The sequence below is a fragment of the Amblyraja radiata genome, chromosome 3, assembly GCF_010909765.2.
Source record: "Amblyraja radiata isolate CabotCenter1 chromosome 3, sAmbRad1.1.pri, whole genome shotgun sequence".
Lineage (NCBI taxonomy): Eukaryota > Metazoa > Chordata > Chondrichthyes > Rajiformes > Rajidae > Amblyraja > Amblyraja radiata.
Window position 1 is genome coordinate 12,937,101 of NC_045958.1, and position 12,834 is coordinate 12,949,934.

Sequence of the window (12,834 nt, forward strand, 5' to 3'; positions counted from 1 at the left end):
AGCAAAGATGCTTCCTAACTGCACATCTAATTTTTTACACAGAATAATTCAATTTATGTAGGCACCGATTTGAAATTCTCTAGCACTAGCAGTTATCATTTGTTCATTATTTGTTTTCTGTTATATGTAGCAGGGTTAGATTGGAAAGTTGTCATGCCATTTCACCCATGGAAAAACTCATCACAGCTATACAACTGGTCTTTCTATTTGCAGTGCGATCCCAAACTTGCTTTGGACAACAATGCCTAAAGTTCCAGGAATGGTACAGCCACATTCCTAAAAGCAGTATAGAGACTTAACTACTTGGGCATATTGTGAACAGAATGAATCAATTAAAATGCCATACAGTGAAAGTCCTGCGAAAACACAGTTCTTCTACCAATGTTTAATTTGCTTTTCATTCATCCCAATCTCAGAACACTGTAATTATGTTTCCCCTTGTGGCTTATCTGGGTGTGGTTGCCAGTTGATGCTAAACTGTAAAGTATCGTGTTGACGTTTCGTCTCTTATAGAAACTTACAAAATTCTTAAGGGGTTGGACAGGCTAGATGCAGGAAGATTGTTCCCGAGGTAGGAAGTCCAGAACAAGGGGTCACAGTTTAAGGATGATGGGGAAATCTTTTAGGACCGAGATGAGGAAAACATTTTTCACACAGAGAGTGGCAAATCTCTGGATTTCTCTGCCACAGAATGTAGTTGAGGCCAGTTCATTGGCTATATTTAAGAGGGAGTTAGATGTGGCCCTTGTGGCTAAAGGGATCAGGGGGTATGGAGAGAAGGCAGGGATGGGATACTGAGTTGGATTATCAGCCATGATCATATTGAATGGCGGTGCAGGCTCGAAGGTCCAAATGGCCTACTCCTGCACCTATTTTCTATGTTTCTATGTCTACTGTGAGCCAAACTAAAAGAGACTTAGGACTTTTTTGTAAATATGGAGTGGAAATATTTATTCCATCTGCGAGGATTTGATTCTGACACAAGGACTGAGGTGAAAGGTTACTGAGGTAAACCACAACATCATGCACAAATCCTACATTTTTTAAATGATTGTAACTTTCAACAATCAAGTTCAATGTTCGTTTCATGCTATAAATTGTTGTGCTGTAGAAACCTAAATGTATCCTGTTTTCATCTTGCATCATTCAATCTTTTGTTGTCATGATGTTTTAGGTGTAGGAGGTTTAGCAAAATATAGTGGTACAGCTACAGAGAAAATGCAGATAATAGAAATAGTGCAAACAAGATTAGGCAAGAAATTAGTGACATGGGATTGAAATATTACCTTGCAGTTTCTGAATTTGGATCTTGGATATTAGTGCCTTTCTGAAAGTACTCTTGCTGTAAAAGGACTTGTCTTCCTTTCATGCTAACAGTTACCAAAGGGAACCCCTTCTGTAGCGTCCAAGTATTCATCATTGTTTTTACATCAAGGATATCTTCCATGAACCAATGCTAGAAAATTAAATGTGAATATTCAAAAATGTCACATCTTTCTTTAATTTACTTCAACTCATGTACTTGAATTACAGCCTATATTGCCATCTTGCGATTTTTCTAGGTACTGCACATAAAGCAGTTTAGAACATAGAACAGTACAGCACAAGAACAGGTCCGTCGGCCCACAATGTCAGTGCCAAACATGATGCCAAGACCATCTCTTATCTACCTGTGCATAATTGGTATCCCTCCATTCCTTGCATATCCATATACCTATCCAAAATTCACTTAAATGACTATCGTATCTTCCTCAACCTCCAACCTGGCAGCACGTTCCAGATACTCAACACCCTCTGTGCAAAAGAAATTGCCCTGTACATTCCCCCTAATCTTTGCCTCTCTCACCTGAAAGGTATGTTTTCTAGTATTTGAATTTTCCATGCAGAGAAAAATGCTCTGAATGTCACATCGTAATCTTAAAGGGCCTGTCCCACTTGCCGATTTTTTGGGGGTGAAGCGGCGTAACGCTGTGCGATGACGTGTTGACGCACGGTGCTTTCTCAAGTGTCGCAACATTTTTTTTGTCGCCGCTGGATTTTGAAATGTTCAAAATCTTTAGGCGAGCCTGATGGCACGCCGGGTGTCGCCGAAAAAATCACCGTGGGGCAGGCCCTTTAGATTGTTGCTGCATGGAAGGATACCAGCCTTCCTCAGATCTGACTCCACGTCAGAGAAATCCAGCCACCTCACTGACTTCCCACAGCTCTCTAAATTCCTTCCATTCAGCTACCTATCGATTTCCCTTTGAATATTACAATTGAACCTACCTTCACCATGAATCCCGACGAAACATTCCAGAACCTAACCAACCTTGTGTAGAAGCAAAGCACCATTTAAATCAGCGTTTAAGAAGGAACTGCAGATGCTGGAAAATCGAAGGTAGACAAAAATGCTGGAGAAACTCAGCGGGTGCAGCAGCATCTATGGAGCGAAGGAAATAGGCAACGTTTCGGGCCAAAACCCTTCTTTAGACTGATGGGGGGTGGGGGAGGCGGAGAGAAGAAAGGAAAAAGGAGAAGGAGGAGCCCGAGGGCTGAGGGAGAGATAGGAAGGGGAGGAGACAGCAAGGGTTAACAGAATTGTGAGAATTCAATGTTCATGCCACCAGGATGCAGACTCCCCAAGCGGAATATGAGGTGCTGTTCCTCCAATTTCAGGTGTTGCTCACTCTGGCCGTGGAGGAGGCCCAGGACAGAGAGGTCGGATACGGAATGGGAGGGGGAGTTGAAGTGCTGAGCCACCGGGAGGTCAGGTTGGTTAATGCGGACCGAGCGGAGGTGTTCGGCGAAACGATCGCCAAGCCTACGCTTGGTCACACCGATATAGATCAGCTGACATCTAGAGCAGCGGATGCAATAGATGAGGTTGGAGGAGTTGCAGTTGAACCTCTGTCGCACCTGGAACGACTGCTTGGGTCCTTGAGTGGAGTCGAGGGGGGGGTAAAGCGACAAGTGTAGCATCTCTTGCGGTTGCAAGGGAAAGTGCCCGGGAAAAGGGTGGTGCGGGAGGGAAGGGAAGAATTGACAAGGGAGTTACGGAGGGAGCGGTCTTTGCGGAAGGCAGATGGGGGGGGGGGGGGGGGAGACGGGAAGTTGTGGCGAGTGGTGGGGTCATGTTGGAATTAGCACATGATGATTTATAAATGTGGCCACCTTATCCAACTTTCCCGATACTTAGATAATTGAGACAACTCTACTGTATTCAAAGTCATCCTGAAACAACATGAAGTTATGCAATCTCCTGGGGTTGTTAAGTTTTGTGAGCATGGTCAGGAGGTATTGAGATCAAGGCATCCTAAACAGAGTTCCCTGCCCTGACAGAGTTACACTGCCAAGGTTTTGAGACTGCCAAGCTGTTCAGCTCTGATTCACATTCAGATTCAGAAACATTGAACACCATTAAAACCAACAGAACAATTAAAATACACTATTAAAACCGTACAAATCTTTTATCACTCAAAACACTTTTAAGCCTTTAAAGATATTAATTTAAAACAATTAAAATTATCTGATTGGTTCTCAGAACAGTTGTTCTCCATTCAAATGAAGGCATTCAGTGTTCCTGCTCCATGTAACACGTTTATAAGTCATGAGCAGAATTAGGCAGTTTGGTCCATCGAGTCTATTCTGCCATTCAATCGTGGCTGATCTATCTGACAATCTCCACTTTGATAAAACGCAAATACGGCCTCCGCAGGCTTCTGTGGCAATAAATTCCACAGTTTCACCACCCTCTAAATAAATTCCTTCTCATCTCCTTCCTTAAGGTACATCCTTTTATTCAGAGGCTGTACCCTCTGGTCCTAGACTCTCCCATTAGTGGAAACATCCTCCCCAGCTTCAGCAGGTAGATTCAGGCAAGTCTATGGACCATTGCATGACTCCATAGGGAGGCCACATCTCAGCTAAGTTGGAAGTCTGATGTGGAACGTGGACAGCAAGGCCGGCTCCTTGAGGGGAGTTCTTCACTTAAGTTTACAGGAGCTAATGACAAGCAATACAAAAGGTACAAGAAGCATTTGCACTGATCAGTGGTAAAATGATTACAATTTGCGAAACTTAATTGATTGAATACTGAGACACTCGATATTAACGAATAACTAATCAAGATTAAATTTTATCATGAAATATCGTGAATATTACTTTTAAAGTAAAAATGAGAACACATTTTTAATTCATTTTGTGAAATACAGAATTCTGACTTTTCCACAACCAACTATACTCCTAAATTTCAATTCAAAATTATGTCCGAATTGGAATGTTTATGCAAATATGAATGTTACTTAACATCAAGACTTACTGAACCAGGAGACGGGGCTGAATATTTTTTGCAAAATTGTGGCACATTTAGCCTGCTTCCATGTGCATCATCAGAATGACAAATCTAAAAAAAATAACATTTACCTTTAATCATTTGCTTAAAAAACATGGGATCACTTAATTGTTTAGAAAAGTACCTTTGTTTTATCTATCGTATTGAAGTTTGATTTGATTGTATTGATGTATAGTATACATGATCTGTTTGGATAGCATATATATATATATTTGTACGGTGCATTCAGAAAGTATTCAGACCTCTTCACTTTTTCCACATTTTGTTACATTACAGCCTTATTTTAAAATGGATTAAATTTTTTTTTTTTCATCATTAATCTACACATAATACTCCAGAATGAAGAAGCGAAAACAGGACTATAGGGGGCGCTGACCTGTGCGCGGCTGCCCAGCCAGCAGCTGTCCGTCTTTTCATCTTTTTTTTATTTTTAGTTAGTTAAAGTGTTTTTGTTTCTGGAGTTCTAGACTTTTTTATGTGGGGGGTGGGGGGGGGGGGGGGGGGGGGGGAAACTACCTTTCAGGGTCCCTACCTGGTCGGAGAGGCAGCTTTTCTCCGGGCTGCAGCTTCGACCCGTCCTCGCGGCCTACCAGCGGGCCTGGAGCGGTGTTTCCTGTCGGGGACCGCCCAGAACCTCGGCTTTGGCAGCGGCACAGCGCTGGAGCGCTATCGTGGAGCGGGCGATGCCTTGCCTGGGTCGCCGCGCTGGAGCTCCGGTGAGCTGAAGACCGCCGGGAACAACATCGCGGAGCTGCGGGTCTGAGGAGCGGCCAGCTGCGGGCGGCGGCGCTGACTTTTCACCGGGAGCCTGGGATCTCTAGATGAGATCGCTAGTAGTGGAGCTCCAACCGGCGCGGCCTTGTTGGCTTTGGAAGCCGCGGCCTCCAGTACGGAAGCGGCCGTTCCAGGGTTCCCAAGCCGCTGCGAGGATTCTCCCGACGCCGGAGCACCATCACCCGGCGAGAACGGCCAGGAACATCGGGCCTCCGTAGAGGCAACTGTGGAGGCCTCAATTGGCTCGACTATGGGTGAACTGGGGTTGGGGACTGGACTTTGTGCCTTCCCTCATGGTGGGAGCCATTGTGGGGGGATGTTCTATGTGTTTAAATCTCTTATTAATGTTATGTCTGTATTCTTTCTTTATGTGCTGCATGGCAAGAAGCATTTCACTTCACTACACCTGGGTGTATGTGATCAATAAATAACCTTTGAACCTTTAGAAATATTTGCTAAGTAATTAAAAAATAAATAACTGAAATATCACATTTACAGAAGTATTCAGACCATTTGCTAAGATACTCAAAATTGGGCTTAGATTCATCCTGTTTCCATTGATTATCCTTGAGATGTTTCTACAACTTGATTGGAGTCCACCAGTGGTAAATTAAAATGATTGGACATGATTTGGAAAGGCACACACCTGTCTATATAAGGTCCCACAGTTGACAGTGCATGTCAGAGCAAAAATCAAGCCATGAAGACAAAGGAATTGTCCGTAGACCTCCGAGACAGGATTGTGTCGAGACACAGATCTGGGGACGGGTATAAAACAATTTCTGCAGCATTGCAGGTCCTGAAGCGCACAGTGGCCTCCGTCATTCTTAAATGGAAGAACTTTGGAACCACCAGGACTCTTCATAGAGCTGGCCGCCCGGCCAAACTGAACAATCGGGGAAGAAGGGCATTGGTCTGGGAGGTGACAGAGCTCCAGAGTTTCTCTGTGGAGATGGGAGAACCTTCCAGAAAGATAACTATATCTGCAGCACTCCACCAATCAGGCCTTTATGGTAGAATGGCCAGACGGAAGCCACTCCTCAGTAAAAGGCACATGACAACCGCTTTGAGTTTGACAAAAACCACCTAAAGGACTCTCAGACCATGAGAAACATGATTCTCTGGTCTGATGAAACCAAGAATGAACTCTTTGGCCTGAATGCCAAGCGTCACATCAGGAGGAAACCCGGCACCGCTCATCACCTGGCCAATACCATACCTACAATGAAGCACGGTGGTGGCAGCATCATGCTGTGGGGATGTTTTTCAGCGGCAGGAACTGGGAGACTAGTCAGGGTCGAGGGAAAGATGAACGGAGCAAAGTACAGCGAGATCCTTGATGAAAACCTGCTCCAGAGTGTTCCGGATCTCAGACTGGGGAAAAGGTTCACCTTCCAACAGGACAATGACCCTAAGCACACAGCCAAGACAACGCAGGAGTGGCTTCATGACAAGTCTATGAATGCCCTTGAGTGGCCCATCCAGAGCCCAGACTTGAACCCGATTGAACATCTCTGGAGGGACCTGAAAATAACTGCGCACCGATGTTCCCCATCCAACCTGACAGAGCTTGAGAGGATCTGCAGAGAAGAATGGGTGAAATTACCCAAATACAGGTGTTCCAAGCTTGTAGCGTCATACCCAAGAAAACTTGAGGCTGTAATCACTGCTAAAGGTGCCTCAACAATGTACTGCTTAAAGGGTCTGAATACTTATGTAAATGTGATATTTCAGTTATTTATTTTTAATTACTTTGCAAAAAATTTCTAAACACCTGTTTTCACATTTTTATATATAATTTAATCCATTTTAGAACGAGGCTGTAATGTAACAAAATGTGGAATAAGTGAAGGGGTCTGAACACTTTCTGAATTCACTGTATAAACAAATTTAGTGGTAATTCACCTGAGACTGTTAAATATTCTTGGTTCATTGTATGAGAAAATGACCACGCATGTAAAATCTATTTAACAACCAGAGTACAGCGAAGATTAATGGCAGAAAGCGTTTACATGGACATTCATTCTAAAGAAGCTTCATTAACAAAAGTGACTTTGCAGATGTAAATACTTCAGCTTACATTAGTCAGACTATTCCACAAATCCTCATTCTTTGCATTTGCATAGCTGTAGCGTCGAAGGTAGCTGATCGTGCCGGCTTTGAAAACTTCTTCCGTCAGGTAGTCCATCAGCATGTTCAGAATGCAAGCTCCCTGGAATTCAAACCAGTCAAACATGAGGGTGGGGGGGGAGAAATTTGGCTTTGCATATGTACCATTTTTACGCAAAGGCAAACAAAATGTACAAAGGAGAAAGCAGAAGATGCAGTTGCAAGACAAATGTCTTACTATCTATATTTGGTCAACCATATTGCAACATTGCTGCTTTGGGAAATTATGCTGATAAACTTTCGAATGCTCCTCCACCATCTAAGTGTCACCCTATATCTTCCCTCATCAAAAATACATCTTGTACAGTTGGAAACAAGTTGAACTAAATTTATATATAATTAACCATTTATATAGCTATCACACCTGGTGAAAATAATATAAAATGGAATGTACTCGTCATCACCACCAATCATATCATATTTCCTTCCTCCTACTTCCCAGTCAATTACAAATCCAGTTGAGTAGATTTCTTCCATTTTTATTTTTACATCTTTATTAATGATCCTCTCAATCTTATCAATTATATTATAGAAGGTAAAAACAAATTAACCAACAGATACATTCCCCAACCGACTTGCAAGTGATTTTCTTAAAAGTGTAGGTGGACAAAAATGCTGGAGAAACTCAGCGGGTGAGGCAGCATCTATGGAGCGAAGGAAAAGTGTAACTAGCTTAGGAGCGGGCATGACCCATATTTCATAAATCCAAGTGTCAGTGATCATTCATTCTGTCATTCATGAAAGAGTGCAACTTTTCCATAACTGCTCTTGAACGATCAGATGTGTAGTTACATTATTTCTCTTTTTTAAACAATGCCGTGGCATTTCCAATCCAAAATAGATCAATATACAGAACAGTGTGTGCTTTGGAAATATGTGAGGAACTGTCTCAATTTCCTCTTCAACCATTTTATTATACCAGCATTGAAACAAATTAACCAAATTAAACAAATTGATGAGAAAAACATTTTTCACACAGAGAGTGGTGAATCTGTGGAATTATCTGCCACAGAAGGTAGTTGAGGCCAGTTCATTGGCTATATTTAAGAGGGAGTTAGATGTGGCCCTTGTGGCTAAAGGGATCAGGGGGTATGGAGAGAAGGTAGGTACAGGACACTGAGTTGGATGATCAGCCATGATCATATTAAATGGCGGTGCAGGCTCGAAGGGCCGAATGGCCTACTCCTGCACCTATTTTCTACGTTTCTATGTTTCTATGAAACATTTGGGACTCATATTTATCTTAATATATTACTTTTTCCATTAGTTTTGTTTTAAATTTTTTTGTCTAATAAATTTCTTGATTACTACTTGAGTCTTTCAACGTCATCTAGTATCGATGTATTAGATAGCAGATTAACAATCTCTCCCACCGCATTCGGAGAAACAAGAAATGAGCCGCACAATAAAATAATTAATTTCCTATTTTTGCAATGGTACATTAAAGCCATTGCAATGTACTTTTGTTCTATTTACCTTTTCATATGAGACCCCATCAAACATTTCCTGGATCTGTGCAGGATTTTCCACTGGACTTGACACTGGATGCGAAGAACTGAAAGCATCCACTTGCATTGCACTGAAAAATTTGTCCAAGAAGAACTCATTCTGTGGGAGGCAAAAGCATTTAGATTTTAACCCTGGAATCTCACATTTACAAGCCTTTCCAAAACTGTTCAACTAATCACCTGTAATTTATTATTTAACACTTGACTACTCAAAGACTAAAAATCTATTTTGACAGTGAATATATTCAATGACTCTTCATTACGGCTATCAAGGATAAAGAACTACAAACAGGTATAACCCTTTGAGAGAAACATAGAAAATAGGTGCAGGAGTAGGCCATTCGGCCCTTCGAGCCTGCACCACCATTCAATATGATCATGGCTGATCATCCAACTCAGTAGGAAGTTGGATGATCAGCTATGATCATCCAACTTTGCAGGAGTTGCAGAACTTTGAAGGAATAACTCCTCAAACCATCTTAAGTGGATGAACCCTTATTCTGAAATTATCCGTCCTAGTTCTAGATTCTTCTACTCCAGGTCTCATCCTCTTGGCAGCTACCCTTCAAGCCCATTCATTTTCATGGCCCATAAAGATCACCTTTCATTCATCTAAAACCCTCCTAAACCAACCTAGAAATCAACATAGACCCATCTCTGGCCATCTCCAGTCCCTCTGTAAATAAGAACAGAAATGCGTACAATACTCCAGGTATGATTTCACTAATACCCTATGCAGTTGTGACATGTTTGCACACTTTTATCCACCAGCCCTTCAGCAATAAAGGCTAATATTAAATTTATTTTCCTGATTACCTGTAGTTACACGCTAACTTTCTGCATTTCATGTCAAGGGATACCTGGATCCCTCTGTTCTGCACACTTTATTTGCTTTCTTTTTACCAAAGTGGATAATTAGCATTTCTATATCTTATACTGTCTCTTTCAAATATTTGAGACAACTTAATATGTCTATACCCTTTTGCACAATCTTTGTAACATCCTCAAAATTTGGTTTCCCAAACTCCTTTTCGTCATAAGCAAACACAGTTACGAAACATTCAGTTCTTTCACTGACATCACATAGTCAAAGGTCCTGCTGGATTCATCTTGGGACGCCACAGAAACTGAAAATTACTCATATTTTTTGTTTTGTTTTCTGTTTTGTAAGTCGGGCTTGTTCTGGATACTTATGTTTGACACAGATTTACACAGCATGGAAACTAGCCCAACTCATATATGTTGACCAAGATATTTATGTAAGCTAGTCCCATCTGCCTACATTTGGCCCATATCCTTCTTCATTTTTCTATCCATGTACCTGTCCAAATGACTTTTAAACATTGTAATTTTACCAGCCTCTATCGCTTCCCCTGGCAACTCCTTTCCACCAAGCTGTGTGTGAAAAAGTTGCCCCTTTCAAATATTATCCCTCTCACTTTGAATCAATACTGTATAGCTTTAGATTATCCTACCCAGTGAAAAAGATTGTGACCATCCATCCTAAATAAATGCACCTCGTGGTCTTAAATACCTCTATAAGGTCGCCCTCGGTTATCTATGTACCAGGGAAAATAGTCCCAGCCTCTCTTTATAACTGGAGCCCTCGAGTTCTGGTAACATCCTCATGAATCTTTTCTGCATCCCTTCCAGCGTAATGACATCATTTCCACAGCTGATTGGCCAGAACTATGGTACAATATTCCAGGTGTGATCTAACCAGCAGCTTGTGTAGCATAATGTCACAACCCAGAGTACCTAACCAACAAATGCAAGTGTGTCCAACACCATCTTCACCACAATAAAAGATAAAGTACCAGAGTAACTCAGTGGGTCAGGCAGAATTTCTGCAGAAGATGGACAGGAGACATTACTGACCCTTCAGGACATCACCTATCCACATTCTTAGAAATGCTTCTGACCCACTGAGTTACTCCAGCATTTGTAAAGCAGCATCTGCAGTTACTTGTCTCTACCATCTTCACTACCCTGTCTACCACTTTCAGGGAACAACATATCTATACTCTAAGGTCGTTCTGCCTGCTCTGTCATTTACAGTGTATGCCCTACCCTTGTTTAACTGCCCAAAATACAACCCCTCTCACATGTCCGATTTAAATTCCATCTAACCTCACTTCCATCCCTTACTTCACTTCCCCCAGTCACCTAGATCTTCCTGTAACCTTAGTTATGCCCCTGTCCCACTTAGGAAACCTGAACGGCAACCTCTGGAGACTTTGCGCCCCACCCAAGGTTTCCGTGCGGTTCCCGGAGGTTGCAGGTGGTTGCAGGCAGTGGAAGCAGGTAGTGGAAGCAGGTAGGGAGACTGACAAAAACCTCCGGGAACCGCACGGAAACCTTGGGTGGGGCGCAAAGTCTCCAGAGGTTTCCGTTCAGGTTTCCTAAGTGGGACAGGGGCATTAACCTTCGTCATGGTCCACAATACCACCAATTTTGTTGTAATTGGAAAATTTACTAGCCACATTCTGCTTTAAGTTTACTTTATTCGTGCAGTTATGGCTCCTTTACAAAGTCATTAGTGTGCAAGTATGAGGGCAGAAAAGCAGTAAGGTAACCACTATAAAGTTTCTTTCACGTTTGTACAATGTGATAACTGAAGGCTTTACATCAGCTCCGATTAAATACGGCTGTATTTTGGGAAGTTAAACCGGGGCAGGACATACACTGTAATTTTCTGTCACAAGTAATTAGCAAGATTAGAACCATTTATCAAACTGGCACATTGAAACACCATTACTTTAAAAGTGACCATGTCTGCATTTCATGATGTATTGACTTCCCTCAAGAAGTCCAATTAATGGTTCAGCTGGTTTCTTCAGACTATTAAGCAAATGGGTGTGGGAATTTGAGTACAAATCATTACTGAAAATCTCAATGCATGTATGGAATTAATGGCTGTGTCATAATGGCTCTTATAAAAGGACTCAACATAGTTTGAACTATTTAAGGAAAGGCTTTCAATACATACAACTTGCAGCTCAGGAAATGTGATGTTCACTGAGACATATTCCATAAATCTGGCAAATCCCTCGTTCAGCCATAGGTCATTCCACCACTCCATGGTCACCAAGTTGCCAAACCACTAAGAAAAATATAAAATGTTGGACAGAATAAGTGGATTCTCCCGCTGTATAACGACAATATTTCAACTATCAATTAATAAACATGGACACTAATATCCTGAGCATTACCCTGCAGCTATTTCTCCCCCAACATATTTTGCACAGGATAATATTTTGACAGGGTGCATTGAAACTCAGATACTTTATATCCTGTAGCAGTGATATCAATGGTTGATTTCCTCCACTGCCAGGTTAATTCATTTTTTAGAGACTTTTGAGTGTTTTCATAGCCAAATAAGAACAGCCACAGCAGAGGTCTGGGGCAGATTATGGATTTTTACATCTTAAATACATGAGGCAAAAGGCATAGAGAGGAGGAAAATTGCAAGCAAAATTGTATAACTAAACTAAACTAAGCGATTTGTAACAACGGCAAAAATGTATCCTTGGCCAAGTTACGTTACTCAAATATGGAAAGTTTCTACCATTGAGAGAGGGAGAAGCTGCCAGTGACCATATATCAATCTGATGTTGGGAAAATCACTCCAGAAGAAGAATAGTTAACATGACAGGAGGCCTATCTCGTCATAATATTTGACAGAGACCTGGGCTCTCTGAGGAGAGATGAGAGTGGAGGGAGAGGAAGCCATCACTCACTCTGAGGGTATTGCACAATACCTCAGATTCTAATCCTTCAGAAGGCAGACCTGACCAACAACGTGGGGAAATATGAATCGGAGAAGAATCCTATCCAAACCAGTTACTTCACCAATCACCATGATGTAGAAACTTAGAGCATGGAAGGGGGTAAGCTCTCTGCTCATGCTGTTGAAGGGCGTAGGGACAGAACATCAAGCTTGCCACACAAACTCGACTGCACGCCTTAATCTTCCATTCTCCTGCCACTTCCACATTCAGCCATAGCACTCTTAGCCAGCTTATCCTGGTCAGTACTTTATTTTCAAAG

General features: G+C 42.0%; 1 protein-coding gene across 5 annotated transcripts in view; it reads right to left on the reverse strand.

Annotated features, from left to right (window-relative positions):
• The window catches only part of erap1 (endoplasmic reticulum aminopeptidase 1), a 65,739-nt gene that overhangs the window by 19,920 nt on the left and 32,985 nt on the right, over positions 1–12,834 (reverse strand). For all 5 annotated transcript variants that reach the window (XM_033017350.1, XM_033017352.1, XM_033017354.1 and 2 more), the window contains 5 exons: positions 11,774–11,887; positions 8,753–8,884; positions 7,188–7,319; positions 4,301–4,384; positions 1,287–1,456 (listed from right to left, as the gene is read on the reverse strand). In XM_033017350.1, the coding sequence (XP_032873241.1) occupies positions 1,287–1,456; positions 4,301–4,384; positions 7,188–7,319; positions 8,753–8,884; positions 11,774–11,887 (632 nt within the window). The remainder of the gene's footprint in view (positions 1–1,286; positions 1,457–4,300; positions 4,385–7,187; positions 7,320–8,752; positions 8,885–11,773; positions 11,888–12,834) is intronic.